Below are 16,477 nucleotides of genomic sequence, written 5' to 3' on the forward strand. Positions count from 1 at the left end.
CTACCTCCCGGGTAATGACATGTGCCAACATGCCCGGCTGAGAACTGCCTTTTTGAAAACATCCGTATTCTCTGTACCTGGTATGGAAAAAAGTTCCCAACCAATGTTTGGCCCTAAGTAAGTGAAGAAACTTGTCATTTTGATGGGCAACTTGGCCTTGGAAAGGGCCGTGGACACAGATGGGGAAGAGGTTGGGCGAAGACCAAAAGTTCAAGAAGCCACAAGCTCTGGATGGGGTGAGGGGGTGAGCCTTGGAAGCCATCTTGGGTTGTGAAAGCCTAGGCTAAGGGTATGTGTGGGCACGGCTAGAGCAGCTGCGCTTGGGCCCTTGTTCTGCATCACCAATGCTCATTCCAAATGGTAAGAACACAGAATTCGCAGTCCAGGTAGCTGTTTGAACCCAGGCAACGGCTATGTGTAAAAAAATAAAATAGGTTATAATTTGGGAGTTCTAATAACGGGCCTTTTCTAATTACCTGTTCTAGCCTCCCAATAATTAGATGGAGACCTATCATGTTTATTCAATGAGCTTTAAGCACTAGAGCTTGGCAGGTATTGATCTGTTCTAATCCATTTATACTAGTCTGGTTAGTTTTTTTAAAAAAAGATTTATTTATTTATTATTTATTGTATATGAGCATTTTATCTGTAGAAGAAGGTATCAGATCACACTATAGATGGTTGTGAGCCACCATGTGATTGCTGGGAATTGAACTCAGGACCTCCGGAAGAGCAGGCAGTGCTCTAAACCACTGAGCCATCTCTCCTAGTCTGGCTAGTTTAAACACCCCAGATCACTTGCCATATTGGTCCTGCCTAGGCTGCTTCGGCTCCATAGGTCAGTCCTCAGGCCTCTTTCTCCCCCATCCTCCTTGTTCTCCTCTAGCCTTGTGGGCCCTACCTGAGGGAGACTCCTTGACGGGGAAATGGAAGCACTGCTTCCTGTTCTCTCTCGCCCAGCTATAGGCTGAAGAGCTTCCTTACCAGCCAATCAGAGGTTTGGGGATCATTCTTTATACAACATTAATACCGGGGATTATTCAATAATCATTACGAAGCCCATGCCTGGACTGTATTCAAGTCTTGGGACACAGAACACACAGCACACCAGACCAACCCCCAATGCCTATGGATTTGGGAGCTCCTTTTTGTTTGTTTGTTTTTTGAGACGAGGTTTTTCTGTGTAACCTTGGCTATCCTGAAACTCACTCTATAGACCAGGCTGGCCTCAGATTCACAGAGATCTGCCTGCCTCTGCCTCCTGAGTGCTGAAATTAAAGGTGTGTGCCACCATGCCTAGCTCTATTTTTAAAATGTCCAACATGAGGTAAATCAATACATTAGATGTAGGTCCTGAGAGATCTCCAGGATCTATAGGGAGGATCTATAGGCCTCTGTAGGGAGGCCAGAGGAACCAGACTTAATTAACCCTTGGAGTGGCATCACTTCCTAGCCATGAGAGTTTGGCAAAGGTCCTGGCTAGGTGCCGTCACTACTGTAGACACAAGGCAGTGCAGGTCCTATGAGAGGCTGGAGGTCAGGTGGGCCCAGTACCCAGGGTGACAGGCTCTCAGTGGAGTCACCTTTTCCTTAAATATCCTGTCTAGGACAGGGTTTTGGAGGAGCACTTAATATGGGCCAAGAAGAGGCCTAGAGAGACTGTGGAAGCCATCTAGGGATGGGTGTCCTGGTGTCAGAGATGAGCAGAGGGTGAAGGGACCGGGAGAATAAGATCTTAGTCACTGCGTTGTTGGGGATAAAAGAGTCTATCTGCAAAGTCCATTTTTTTTAAACTGCCTTTCCTTAAGCTTCAGGCATGAACTTGAGGTACAGATGGTAGGCAGCCTAGGTTTGCATTCTGGCCCCACTGTTTTCTAGCTGTGTGACCAAGGACAGTTTACTTAGTTTCTCTGTGCCTTCGTTTTTCTTATCTGTACACTATGGCTAATAGGACTGGGGAGATAGTACAGCCAGTAACATGTTAGCCTCACCAGCACTAGGACCTCAGTCTGGTCCCTAGAACATGTGTGAAAATGCTGGTTGTGTGGTGTTCTTGTGATCCCAGCACTGGGGAGGCAAGGGATTGGAGAATTCTGGGGCTTTGCTGGCCAGCCAGGAATCTAGCCCAATTGATGAGCTCCAGGCCGGTGAGGGAAACTAATCTCAAAGGAGTGGACAACATTCTCAAGGATGACCCTTGAGGCTGCCCTCCAGCTTCTACAGGCAAGCAAGCACTCACCCGTGTACCCTCATATACACACAAAATGTACACATGCATACACACGTGCATGCACACACATTAGTTATACTTTATGAGAGAGAGAGAGAGAGAGAGAGAGAGAGAGAGAGAGAGAGAGAGAGAGAGAGAGAGAACTTGTTAGGTGTTGAAGCATCAGTCCTGACTCTTACCTTCATGGAACAGGGATTAGCCAGAATCTAATTCTGCGCTTTTAGGCCAGGAAGTAATTTCAAACCACGAGGGAGAGCCAGGCATAGTGTGGATCACACATTATAGAGATAGGGAGCCCTGGGATCTATAGGGAGGCCAGAGGAAGCAGACTAATCCTTGGCATCACTGCCTAACCACGAGGGTTTGGCAAGCTCCTTCCCTTTGCAATTTGGCAGAGCCTTGCTTGCCCCTACTGTGAGGGGGCTGGCCGAGGAACTTTAAGGACTTCACATGAAGGCAACGCCTACCACATGCTCTAAGAGGATTCTATATTGAATCTCGATTTGGTAGCATTTCACAGATGGGACAGTGGAGGCTCATAAAAATACACTGGCCACAGTCATGCAGCAAGCAGCAAGCCTAGGACCCAGTGAGCACTCACTCGGTGGCCCTTGATGAATGCTTAAACCAGAGCAACTAACACAAATAATTGAGGGAGGAGACAGAATACATTCTGGGACTCCAGACACCAAAGCAGGAGAGACTCAGGAACAACTCCTCAGGAGGCAAGTGGTATGAGGTCCCACTAAAGATGGGGGGCGTCTCTTGACTGCAGGTCCCTTGCAGAATCAGTAGCTAGGGCCAGTAACTAGGCTGACACCTCCTCGGTACCTCTGTCCCACCAGGCTGTCTAAAAGCCCAGAGCCAAGTCAGTGACACGTGACCAGGATTACCCAAAGGTTTGTGTACTGGACCCAGGGAGCGGTCATCCTATTGGCCATCCCTGCCCATTTACACAGGAGGAAACTGAGGCCAGAAAAGAGAAGGGAGGCCCTTCAGGGGAGTAGGCATGGTCTTTAAACATCTTAGCCCGTGTCATGTTCTACACAGTGTTAATATGTAGGACAAAATGCCCTGTTATGAAGAGGCAATATAACACATTGTCTCAGCCTAGGTCCTGCCCTCAGCTCCCCAGACCTGACTCCCAGGAAGGACACAAAAGGGCTCCCCTAGACCACTGAGGTGGCACCCAGAGACAGGCCCCTGGGGCAGATGGCCTTAAGCTGCTCCTGAGTGGTGACCAGGGCATAGGGTGGCACCAGGACAGACCAGAAGGTGAGAATGAGGCAATTGCTGTCTGAATGAAAAGGGCTGTGTAAAAGCAAGGGACGGAGGTTGTCAGGGCTGGCTGGCAAGTCAGGGGTGGGCTGCAGAAGGCCTATAATGTCAAGTGAGGGGTTCGGGTTTTATGGTGTTGGTGGTAGGGAGCCTAAGGGTGTTGGAATACATGACGAAGCATGCTCAGAGCCGTGCCTCAGCAAGGAGGGGGAAAATCCTTGTGTAGAAGATCACCCCTTGAGTTATTGGTACAGCCAGGACACTTCTAAGCCTGTGCCAGGTGCCAGGACCGTGTCCAGCACTGGGCTTAGTGACTCAACATTGAGGAAATTGCTCCCCAGAGGGAGAGGGCCCAGATGAATCACAGGTATGAGGTGGGGAGTCTGGGGGCTCACTGAGTCATCTCCCAAGGGCTGGGGGAGAGGGAGGTATAGAAAGAGGGGCAGTAGTGCAGAAAGAAGGACCAGGGAAGGTCACAGTGAGGGCTGTCAGGAGACTCTGTCTGTCTCACCATCATTCCACATTTGCGTCTTCTGGCAGTCCTGTGGGACAACGGAGGCCAAATGGAAGGGGATCGGGCTAACGTCATACCGGGCAAAATCCAGGAAGACCCAAATTCACCCTTCAATATAGACATGTCTCATGCCTTAGGCCATCTTTATGGCAATCAGAGGCTAGAAAGCAGGTTGGTCCAGGCAAGGACTTTTGATCCAAGTTGCATGCTAATTATGTCCGTCCCCTCGTCCCTCCAGCCAACTGCAGCTGGGGTCGGGGTGCACAGTCGCGATTGGACACCAGGGGGCGCAGGAGCGTCACGGCTTTCGCAAGCGCCTGAGCACAGAGGCCGCTCTGCGGAGAAATGCGCTCCCAGCTCTCGGGGTCCCAACCGCGGAACTGCGGACTACGTGGTCTTGGGGTTTGCACCCTCTTCACCCTTCCGGAAAGCTGAGGCAGACCTACTTGGTAGCCTTAGAGGCCCAGTGCCCTCACCCCACACTTGGGAATGGTGCGCCTGTTTATGTCAGAGAGCACGTGTCTCCTTCACAGATCGGCTACCGCTTCAGGGCTCGTCCCATTTTGGAGCGACCTCTAAATTTCTCCCTCACTTTCCTCTACCTTCTGCCATGGAAGGAGAGAAGGGACCTCAGAGCTCCCGGACTGTGGCCGCGGTCCCTCTCCCCGCACTGCGCTGGATTTGTCCTCGAGGCTCTGGCCGGGCGACTGAAGTCCAAGTGATGGGGAGAGAATGTGGTGCGACAGTGCGCGGGACTCTGGGAGGGGCCCTGTCACATAGGAGGAGTAGCAGCAAAGGCTGAGAGGCGACTGAAGGGAGGGGATCCCCATAGCCGACCCGCTGGAGGAGTCTTGGGAGGGTGAAGGCCTGGCAGGGGGAGAGCCGGCCGGAATCTGGTGGGGTCGGATATTTAGTAAGCATTGAGGTGCTATCCTTGGTAGCAGGGACGTAGGCGGGGCCTGGAGGCCTGGGGCGGGGCGGGGGCGGGGGCGGGGCGGGACCGGGGCGGACCCTCGCGCGGACCGGAGAAGCTGTTGCGGACGCGCTGACCGAGCGCAGCGGGCCGGGCTGGCGGGGCGGGCGGGCGGCCGCGAGCATGGTCCTCGTGTTGCACCACATCCTCATCGCTGTTGTCCAATTCCTCAGGCGGGGCCAGCAGGTCTTCCTCAAGCCGGACGAGCCACCGCCGCCGCAGCCATGCGCCGACAGCCTGCAGGTAGGGGGGCCCCCCATCCTGGGTAACAGGGAGAACCGGGTGCCCGGGGAGAGCCCGGCCAGGGCCCAGTCCTCTGAAGAGCTTGCAGTCGTTTGACCCACTGTTCACCCTCTGCTGAACCTTCCTCTAAGAGGGAACCCTTTCCTTAGTTCTGAACCGTCTTGTACCGAATGGGACTGCAGCCCATACCCAGAGGGGGTCCTTGATTCTCCAGCTCACCGCTCAAACGTCACGCTAGCTTCTGACTCCTCTTCGCATCTGGAACTCCTGCATCCCAAGCCCCAAACTCTCAATCCACAGTGGGAGCCCTCAGCCCACACTGACAGCTCTGTAAGAACCTGGAGTTCCCTCCTTCCAGGTTAACCCGACCCCCTTCCCAAACCTCTGGCCCTCTGTCTTACAGATCAGATTCCAGGCACACCCATATCCCCTAACCCCCTAGCAGCAGGGAGCTCTATCTCATAAGTAGGACCTCACCCCCCCAAATCTCTAGCTTCTGTTCTTCTATAGCTTCACTCCCCCCCCCCACCCCCGTTACTAACCATCTAGACTCTAGTCCTCATCTTCCGCCCAACCCAAGGGTCCAAATTCCCTTTCCACTCCAGCTACTTTTTCCTCTTCTGCCAGACTGGCCCCCTCCCACTCTCACCTCTCTCTAACACAGACCTCCTGTCTCCTCCTGCTGCCTCCCTATGTCTAGCTTTTCTTGAGGTGTGATGGTCCCACATTATTCTCCCAAATTCTTGAGCTCACCATCCTTCTACCCTTCTGCTTTTCTCTCTCGTTTAGTGTGCTGCTCCAGGTTGCCCTCTCTTTCGGTCTGTTCAGCCCTTCAATTTCTATAGGTACCCCCATCTTTATTCTAGGGTGTTTCTGTGACCATGCCTTCACTATGTATCTACCTCTACTTTGGGTTGCAGGTAGCAGGCTTAGAGGACAGGGTTGGAATGCCTAGGACCTCTGCCCCTGCCTGTGTTCTCAGGCATGGCATGGGATGGACTCAAGTCCAAGGGCTTAAACGTGGAGAATATTACCCTCAGGGGTGCCCAAAATATGAGGTGGGTAAGGATCATGAGGTGGCACATTGGCATTTGTAACTCATAACCCCCTTATCTTTGTCCTGGTGGTGACTGGGGCAGCTGGGTTTGGGGATGAGGAAAGGGGTAAATCATGGGCTAATGCCCTTCACCTCTAGTGAGGGATGGATGAGTCTGAGGTGTGTGTGCTCGTGTGAGTGTTCCTGGGTGTGTAGCATTGTTGGGTGTGCCTTTTGTGTAATCATGTGTTGTGCTATGTATAATCACATCATTTGAGTGAGATTCGTCAGAGGGATATTACGGTACGGAGATTTGGGTGTTACATGCTGTATGTGTGGGTACAGAGGCAGGATTGTGGGGAGGAGTTGTAGCCCAGTGAGTGACTCTTGTGTGTGCATGCGGTTGTGTCTGTCACAGCAGTGTGATGTTGTTGCAGGGACAGCTTGCATGTTGAAGACTGACTATGTGGCTATGCATGCTAGTTGTCTGCAGACTGTAACCAGGAAGAGTCCTTGTATGGCTCTGTTAGTTTTGAATGGATGTCTTGTGAGAGAGGCTTGTGTCTGAGTGTGTTTGCAGCCTCCTTAGTAGCTTTGGGTCACTATGGTCCATCCTGGGTTTGTTTGGGAGTCAATATTTGGACCTGTGTGTTGGTGTTTGCATGCCATGTGTCTATGGTGACTGTTGGAGCAACTGTGGACAAGAAAGGATGCAGCCAAGACCATGGGTCCAGTTAACCAAGGAGCTGGTTGACCAAGTTCGGAGGGTGGGCAGCAGGAGGCAGTTTGCAGGCTGAGGACTTTGTGTGCCGACCAATGGGTGATATTTTGGTGTGACATTAAGCATGCAAATTATGCAGAGTATGTTTGCATGTGCTTATATGTCTGAGCAATGTGGGGTGTGTGTGTGTGTGTGTGTGTGTGTGTGTGTGTAATTGCATGCATGCATCTATGGCTAGGGAGGTGAGTGTGAGGTGTGTGAAGTGCATGGTGGGAGCTGGAGTCTGAGTGTGGTGTGTGTGGGTGTGTGTGAGCCCTGTGACTTTTCAGTGTGAGGTGTGGGCTCTGTGATCTTTTCTCTCTGTGAGCTGTTTGCTTGTGATGAGGAGAGTGTGAGGCATATACAGTGAGTTAGGGTGGATTGGGGATGCCTTGGGCTGGGGCTGAGGTCAGGGTAATGAAGTGTGTGCATGAGGCGTGTGGTGTGAGGAAAGAGGTATATTATGTTTGGCCATGTGTGAATACAGCAGGTGCCCCATAAATGTTTGTGGATTGACGTATGTGTGCAAGGAGGGCTTGGCTGCCTTCCTGTCCTTGCTTTCCTCCTAATCAGGTCCCTGGAGATGCCCTTGCCTGCCCTCCCAATTCAGGCTGCCCCTACCCTTTGCCCTTCACCCTCCTCACTTTGACCAAAGCCTTTGTCTTGAGTTTCCTGCCGAGCAGGCGCTGGACAGGCAGGCGGCGGGTGGTGGTGTGGTCAGGGAACCTTTGTTCTTTTCCTCTTAGCTTGTCCTGTGTTTGGGGCCAGGGTTTGGAGGATAGGAAGAGGATACACGTGTCAGCAGGTCTACTGTGTTTACTACAACCTCGGCAGAAGGGAGGGTCTAGAGCTGGCCAAGAGGTTGGGGTGGTGTCTGTGGAGGTGCCAGGGCAGCCCAGGCTGGGCTCGGAGCTGACTAAGCCTGCCAATCAGATACTATTTGAATCGGTATGGTTAGGTTGTCTTTCTGGGTCATTATCACCGAGTAACCAAAGCCCCCCTTCTCCTTGCTCACCTCTTCTCCTTCCTTCTCTGTGTCACCAGGCAGGGAGAGACAACCAGAAAGAGACCTCAGTCTCTGTCTGCCTTTGTTTACCCTCACATCAAATGGAGAAATAGGCACTGTTCTCACAGAGACCGTTACCAGAAAGGGTTGACCTGGTCAAACTTTTAGGGATCCTTTAGTCTGAAGGCAGCAGTCCCAGGCAATAGAGACAACACCACAGTCTCCAGAGGATGCTCTGGGAAAGCCCTTCTGGGCATTATCAGCTGGTGTTAAAGAGCACTCGGGACTCCTAAGGTTGAAGGCACGGAGCTGTCCTGATTAGCCAGAAAGAGGCTATGGCTTGTAAGTCAGCATTACCTTCTAGAAGAGTCTTCAAGTGAGTTGTGTGTAAGCTGGGCCTAGAAGCAATGCAAGGTGGGCGTGGAACTGCGGTGGGAAGAAACAGTTTCCGCCCAGCTGCAACAGTAGCGCTGCCTGGCTTTGGGCAGCCATCCCTGGTCTCCAGCTTCTCGCTCCCTTTTTTCTGTCCATGTCCTTGGCTGAGTCACTGTCATAATTGTTGTTGTCATCATCACCATTTAGCTAGTTCCTTCTCATTTCTGGGGTCCTTTGATGATGTCTTTCCTAACCACTTAACTCGTGCAACTTAACTGCCTATAAGCACGGATGGAGGCCCTATTCTGTGCCAAACTGCCCTGGAGGGTTGGCAGCCCAAGCTGTCAGCTAGAGAAACTGAGGCCCTGAGCAGGGAGTTCCTCCCCAGACCCTCAGCCCTCTAAGATTCTCAGGGAGGAAGAGAGATGAGATGTCTGGGCTAGGGCTCATAGCATGTGGCAGGGCTGATACCTCTGTCCAGCTCGCCTGGCCACCAGGCTGGGCTCTGGCCCCAGCACCGTGCTGTTCTTTGGCTGGCCTCTGTGCTGCCTGTGGCGGGGAAATGATTATTAATGACCCCCCTGGCAAAGAGACAGGAAATGCTTCCCAGCCACAGCTGGGGCACTCTTGCCTGCCAGCCTACCAGCCATGCCCGCCTTGGTCACGGTGCGAGCATCATACTACGCCCATCCCTCCCTGCCATCTTCGTCCCTCCAGCCTCTCTCACTTCCCTGGCTTTGACCTCCTAGGGATACAGAACAAGCAGAGCCGGAGTTCTTTCCCATGTCCCCTCCTTGCTCCTTCCTCCCAAACTCTTATTTCTAATGTCTTCCTTGTCTCAAACAGGAAGCCTTCCCTGAATGTTCAGCTAGTTCCTCTGGTACCGGTTCCCATGAGCTTGAGAACACTATGTCTCCAGCATGGAAGATTCTGTCCTTACTCTCATGGCTGCTCTGGTGGCTCTAGCACTGGCCTGAATACTTTCTGTCGCCTGTCCTCTCCTCCTGCAAGTCTTTAGCCCAGCCTCCTAGGGTTCTCACACCCCTTGCCCGCCTGTCATAACCTGTATACTGCTAGGCCTTCCAGGTGGGTGCTATGCCAATAGAAAGGTGAGTCAAATGAGCCAGAGATTGGTCGTTAAGGTTCTCCATACCTTCCCTGAATCTGAGCAGTACTGATCACCTAGCCCTGTGGCAGGTGGCTCAGACTTGGGTACCAGGGCTGAGGAGGGAGGGAGCTCAGACAAAGGCTAATAATGTATGTGACTCAGGCAAAGCCAACTGGGGTCCTCATTCATCCCAGAGTTAGAGGAAGGGCAAGTTGGGAAGCCGTCAGAAAGAAACAAATCTGAAGGCTGAGGGATGAGCCTGCTGGGCAGAAAGGAGGATGCTAACTGTGACGGCTTGTTGATGGCAGACAGCGGGAAGAAGGCTGGCACTCCCAAGTCCCACGGTTGTGCTTATGGAGCTGGATCCTGGACAGCCAAGGTGGGCATGTTGAATTCCAGATGGGCGGAGGGAAGGGACACCAAGAGGCAGGAGATGTGGCTGGTGAGGCTGGCAGGGACCAAAACTTTCAGGACCTACAAACCACTTTGAGGACTCTGGATGTTTTCCGGGGAGCCAACATGCCAGGGAGGAGTGGAAAGGGGGATGCAATATGAGGCCTGGGTGATGTACACAGCTCCCTGGAGTGGAGACTGAGGCTTAGGCTGCTGTGGTCCAGGATGAGGCCTGGACAGGGAAAGGACGGAAGGGAGAGGGTGACATGGTGGAAGAGAGGGACCAGCAACAGAGGTGACAGGGGAGAAGGGGCTGCTGGAGTTGACTGGGTATGTTCTGTGAGCTCGGGAGAGGAGACTGTGTGGGGATGAAAGCTTGGGCCTTTGCTTCGTGGAGCACCAGCCATGAGGCTAAAGGATGGGCCTGGATCCTACTCGGGGCTGCTGTGTTCTTACCCAGTATGTATGTGGGCAACTGGGGTTCCACCCTGGGCAGGGTGCTCAGAACTGGGAAAAAAAAAAAAAAAAAAAAAACAAAAAACAAAAAACCAAGCTGGATAAATTAGTAGAATTCAAATCTAAAAATGTATGAGTAGAAATGCAAATTTATGAAAATGAGAAATGTACACGATCCTTCTCATGTAAATTGTGAACTGCTGCGTCCCTGGACTTTGGCTCAGGCTCCTGTGAACTGTCTCTGATGTGGCCACCCCCTAGGGCCCCCGGTCTTCCTGTTTTGAGGAGCCTGCCCTTCCTTTCCAGCTGGTGCCTGGGGTGAGGGAAGACATTTTGCTTTTCCTGTTCCTTGCCCTGAGGGAATTAGCCCTGTGCTACCCCATTCACAGTGGGTACACCACAGTGGACAATGGAGGAGACAGGCTGAGGGTATTGAAAGAAAAAGAAAGAGATAAGGCTGAAAGGAGGAGACACGGGAGAGGTGGGGAGGCAAGCAGCAGCTGACCCAGCACAAACATAGGAACCTCAGAATTTGAAAGGTGCCCAGTTGTCAGAAGAGCCAAGCTACACAGGTCCAGCCTTGCAATCTTGAGCTTGTGCACTGCCGAGTTCCTTGTTTTGTGGTACTCTTGCACCATTTTCTGAGCTGTATTTTCTCACTCACTCATAAAACAAGGAAGTTGGAGGCCCATACATAGCTCTGAGGGCTGGGTGAGTACCAGCTCCTGGGGTGTGATTTGAAAATCTGGGCTTGTCAGCTTGGAGCGCTCACTGGGATGAGCTCCCCATGACTCTCAGCTCTCAGCCCGGGGCCAGGATGGGTGTGTTGGTTGTGTGGATTCCGACATTCTGTGACTTTAAGATGCTGGGAGCCCAAGATGCGGACATTCTGTGCATGCAGGATTCTAGAATTTGATGATTTGATGATTCAATGATGCTAAATGGGGCTGCTGGGAAGAGCTGCAGCCACCTGCCTTGTTAATGTCAATGTTCACTTATTAAAAACATAACAAGATGCAATGGAGACAGATAGCTTGGTGTGGGATGGCAGCCTCACCCCCAAGTGAAGGAGGGGAAGAAGGGTGCCTTGACATCACAGGAGATGGGAGACCCTGTCAGCCTGGCCACATGGGCTGTCTCCTGCTACAGCAGACTTGGTGCATGCTCCTATGAGGCACATGCCACTTTCTAAGCTTGTATGTCATGGGAGTCAGTCCCATCACCCACTGCCTCTGTCTCCCAGCCATGTTAGACTATGGCCAAAGAGCGCCCTTCTTCCCAGCCCTCAAGGTGTCTTCACAGAGCTGTAGATAGTAGGAAGGAGGGGCCTGCTCACCCCCTTTCTCAACAGCTGCCTGAGGGGAAAACAGGACATGACTACTTCCTGGACACGGGTGTGGAGATGCAGGAACCTTTGTCAGTGAGGGCTGGGAACCCAGAGACTGGAGGATATTATCTGCCTTGACTCTTAGGTGGCCGGAGGATGAGGGGAGAGGGGGGAGGGGGAGGAGAAGGGGGGCTGCTAAGGAGAGCTGATAGAGCCTGGCTTGAGTCTCATGCACACTGTTGTCTGGAATCTCACTGCTTCTTGGGTCCTGCTTGTGCCTCAGGACCCAGGTCAGAGTTGGAATGGAACCCCGGCTCAAGCTTGGTGGCCCCCTCAGAAGCCTGTCAAGGCTGCGTGTCCAGAATTCTCCAGCTTAGTGGGAGGCCACATCAGAACTAGTCCAGGTCTGAAACAGAGCTTCCTGATTCCCTGGGTATGCCTCCTTGCTCCCCCCTCCCCACACCCCCTCCAACTCCAGCCCCATGGGGCAGGAGTGGAGGTAGAACTCAAGTTCAAGGGCAGAGTCCCTGTCTGTCACCCTCCAGCTTTCTCCTCCCACAAGCTAGAGAGCAGGTGGGGTGGGACAGCTGTTCCTTGTCATCCACAAGGCTCCATTGTGTGTGCTACCTCCCTGGTCTCAAGAGTAGGGTGTCCTGCAGGGAACTCTTTGCAGCTGACCGGTGCTTAGAGAGCCTTCCTGTGGCTCCCCAGTGGGGCTTTCCTCTCTCTGCTCACCCACCCTTCTATTCCCTCACACTCTCTCATGGCCACCTGCCCCAGGCTCGCTCCCATCCGGTAGGTCTCCATTTCTGGCTATACAAGTGTGACTATCTCAAAAACTATCTAGGAAACGTCCTAGAAGAACAAGTTGGCTCCCTTTCTCCTGATGAAGAGGGGGAGAGGTCCTGACTAAAATTACACAGTAGGCTGAGGCAAAGCAGTGCTGTGCCACTTCTCTTCTGGGTCATGGGCACACCCTGCCCTTGGCCTCAGGTGTCCAGGGTTTGAGAACTGACCATGATAGACACAACACAGAATACACAGGAACCTCCTGAAGCACAGCTCTCTTCTCTTAGCCCTACTCCACAGCCCTAAACTGCTGTTCCTCTTCTTTGCTCAGACTCCCTCCTGTCTTCAGCACTGTCTCTGATGTCTAGGTGACTATTCCATTTGGCAAACCCTGACCTTGGGACTCAGCTCAGACCTCCATGGGCACCTATGTATACAGACACACAGATATGTGTGAAGGTGCCCCAAGCACAAACAAATCCCATCCCAGGTGAAAATTTGACCAGACAGATAGGCGGTCACTCTGGATGCTACTGTCTTCTCTTAGCTGTAAGTCCCCCATGCATATCACGTGAAGGCCCTTCAGGGGCCTGCAGATGGTCTCTACCTCACTAATTCCTTAGTGACAGCTGGGGGCCATGAGTCTCTATTCCTTTCCATGCCCCCCTGCCCCCTCCAGTCATGAGATCCCTCCCTCCTGTCTCCAGGAACAACTCAGCTTCCTGTGGCTGGCTGGGGAGAGCCATGGAGGATCCCCAGAGGATAGTGAGACAATGTGGAGGAACTAACAGATGAGACTTTGCATCTTCTCAAAACAGGCCCCGCCCTACCCTGACCTCTCTACCTGGCATCTTGGGCAGAGTCCTATCCTGTTTCCCTTTAGTGCCAGGGTTTGGTGTGCCCTCTGGCAGGTAGGTCAGAGAATCAGGAGCCTTGGTGCATGTGTGATGTATGGTAGTTTTTTTGACTGAATCCTGAGAGGTCAGATTCTTAGGTTACTGACAACACATTGGGGCAGGGGACTGTGTGCCCTAGCCGTGTTGGGTAAGCAGGGAGGTGATCACTGTCCCAACTGGGGAAGGCCCAACTGAAACTCTCCCCCCCCCCTTGATCTAGTTCCCCATACTTGGGGCCCAGTAGAGGGGATCAGAAAGGAGGGAGGGATGAGGTGCCTGAACAGCAGCAGAGCTCTCTAGGAGTCTCTGGGGGTGGTGGAGGCTCACTACCAGTAGCTGTATTTCCCTGGGAGAGGAGGGCATTCAGGACTGTAGGGAGGCAAATGGTTTGTGCACACAAGGGATGTCCCCTAGGGTCAGACACTTATCTCAGCCGTCGTCACTTCCTCTGCAGAACAAGGCAAGGTTAGTGGGGTCATCGCACAGAGGGAAGGGACTGGCTGAAGCCAACATATGCCAGGCCCTATAGCAGCCAGCACTGGTAATCTCGTCATGCCCTGGGGTGTAATCAGCCCCCTGAAGAGGTCTAGCCACTCAGCCACAGTCGTCCCAGGAGACTAGGCACTGCTAGGCCATCACTCTACACATAGACACTTGAAGTGACACTCCTGACTAGCTGCGTATGTAGCAAAGCAGGAAACCCCACAGGACATAGAGGACATGTGAGACACCTGACACAGTCACTCCACACACCAGGTGCAGCTACTGTCACCTCCCCCATACCCTCTGAGGGCCCGAGACTCCTGTTGCCATCGGCCGGTGTCCAGTGCCTGGGTGGCAAGAGGGGGATACCAGTCAGGGAATTTAGCTCTTCCCCACTCCAGACTGTGTCTCCCCGATCCCGCTGAGTGCCTGAGGCTGTTTATTTCCTCTCAGGGATGGGTGTCTTGTCCCCCTCCCCCCTCCCCACCCTGTCCCCACCACACGCTTCCGAAGCTGCCAAATCAAATCAGTCCCTGCACCCGCGCCAGGCTGGCATGGAGGCCAGCAGCTGACGGGAGCGAAGCCAGGCTCAGAATATCCCACCGCCTGTCCGATACTGGGACGTGCTTGGGGATGGGGGTGGGGAGGGGCAGGAGCCTGCAGCTGGCCCAGGACAGTGCTTGTCAGAAAAGCTGGGCTTCTCCAAGTTGCCTGGGTGGGAGACCGCTAGAAACAAGCAAGCAGGTCCCCAGTGTGTCTATCAGGCCAGTGGCACACTGTTAGCAGCTCTCTGGGAACAGTGGATATGGTACTGGGAGAGTTGGGTGGAGGTCCACTTGAGACCTCGGGGACTCAGTGCCAGGCTGGGGGTAGGAGCTTGTGCATAGGACACATTATCTCAAGATTTTTTGGTATCTCTGGGCTTTGAGAGCCAAGGCCCAAGCCCACTCTGGAGAGTCACTGACTACTTCAGGTGGCTGTTCTGGTCTCAATTTACAGATAAGTAAACTGAGGTTAGGAAGTGCTAAGGAGATTTCCTGGAACAAAGCAGAAGTGGAGGGACCTCAGGATGAGCAGAAACTGTTCATTTCTTTGTCTTGGGAGAACTCGGCCGAAAGGCAAAATGTGTCTCTGTTCTCAGAGTTGAGGAAAAGCAGAGATATACTACAGCGAGAGCATGAGGCAAACAGGCAGGGCTACCTACAGGAGAATGCTACCTGTGGGCTTGCTGGGGGCTGATGGGAGGGCAGGCTGGGAGAAGGGGAGGAGGCCTGGTAGGCCTCATCCCTTGGCCTTCTTGTCTCTGCAGCCAGCCAGGACCCCCTTGCACAGGAGCCAGAACTCCCAGGGAGTAGAGACGACCGACTGGAGGTGAGAGCTCAGTGGAGGGAAGAGTGGGTGGGCTTTGGGGGTGGGGTGCAAGATTTAGAGGCTGGGGCTACACCCCTGGCCCCCCTTCCAGCCTAAGAACACACACACACACACACACACACACACACACACACACACACACACACACACACACACACCAATACCCCTCTTCTCACTCACCCCAGCCTGGAGGGCTCCCTGTTCTCTGCTCACCTGGAAGCCATTTTCGGCTCCTCTCCTGTTCCCTGCATCCTTTGTATTTCCTGCCCATGGCTGAGTTCCTCTCCCAGCTCCACTCCTGCCCTGGCCATCCCCCTGAGACTCATTGGCATCCCTATCTTTCCTATGCTTGCCAGACAGCCCTTACAAACACCCAAATTTGAACTTGCCGTTCGACTCACAAATCTCCCGTGTTCCCATCCCCTTCACCCTCTGAAGCTCCAGCCTACCACAGTCTCCCTCATCCACCTGCTGCTGCTGACATCCTGAATACTTCTGGGCTCTGCAGTAGCTTCCCTCTTCCTGAATGGCCTCCTCCCACTCCCCATCAGCTCCAGCCCCAGCCAGCTCACTCACATTCCCTCCTCTGAGCTCTCCCACCTGGCAGTTGGGTGCTAGGGCATGCTGCTGTCTTTTACCCACTGTGTGTGTGTCATATGGACCCTATTTTCTTCATCCTGTGACTGTGTGTGTGTCTGGCTTGTCCCCTGGCACTATGAGCTCCCTAGGCCTAGGAACTGTTTCTCTCAGTCCATTCCTCCACTGCTGGTAGGGCTACCGGCCCAGTTCTGACCATGCCTTTGGGGGGTGCCTTATAGCAACCTTCAGTGTTCAATACGTAACAAAAATGGGGGTAAACTGTGGGCACTGAAGGCTGAAACAGTGGTGTGTGTTTGCTGCCTATGTGTGTGCGTGCATGTTCATGCATGTGCACGGGTTCCCGTGTCTGCCAGTATGCCCAAGTGAACTGAGAGGAAGTCGTTGCCTGTGTCAGCCCCTTTGGTGCTAAGCACTTTGGGCACATACTCATGTTCAGCTCTTAACATAGCCTAAGGACTGCTGTGTTTGTGGGAAGCCAAGACTCAGAGCAGGGCTTGGGGGTGGACCAGGGTCGAGCTGGAGTGCCCACTTCTAAGATGAGAAAGAGATGCCCACCAGGGCCTGGGGTGGGGATTCAATGTGGCAGCATGAGGCCAAGGCTGAAAATGTCCTGGGTCTCGGTGCTAGGAGCCAGCCAAG

The 16,477-nt window shown here is 53.3% G+C and overlaps 1 protein-coding gene across 2 annotated transcripts in view; it reads left to right on the forward strand.

The window, feature by feature from the left end:
- Pde2a (phosphodiesterase 2A) overlaps positions 1-16,477 on the forward strand; it is a 92,746-nt gene that overhangs the window by 25,764 nt on the left and 50,505 nt on the right. Inside the window, exons 1-2 of one of the 2 annotated variants that reach the window (XM_051149071.1) lie at positions 5,077-5,238; positions 15,177-15,238. In XM_051149071.1, coding sequence (XP_051005028.1) covers positions 5,220-5,238; positions 15,177-15,238 — 81 coding nt within the window. In that variant the 5' untranslated portion in view covers positions 5,077-5,219. Of the gene's footprint in view, positions 1-5,076; positions 5,239-15,176; positions 15,239-16,477 lie in introns of those variants that run through there. The other variant, XM_051149070.1, reaches the window with a different exon arrangement.

Source organism: Acomys russatus, chromosome 7, assembly GCF_903995435.1.
Source record: "Acomys russatus chromosome 7, mAcoRus1.1, whole genome shotgun sequence".
Lineage (NCBI taxonomy): Eukaryota > Metazoa > Chordata > Mammalia > Rodentia > Muridae > Acomys > Acomys russatus.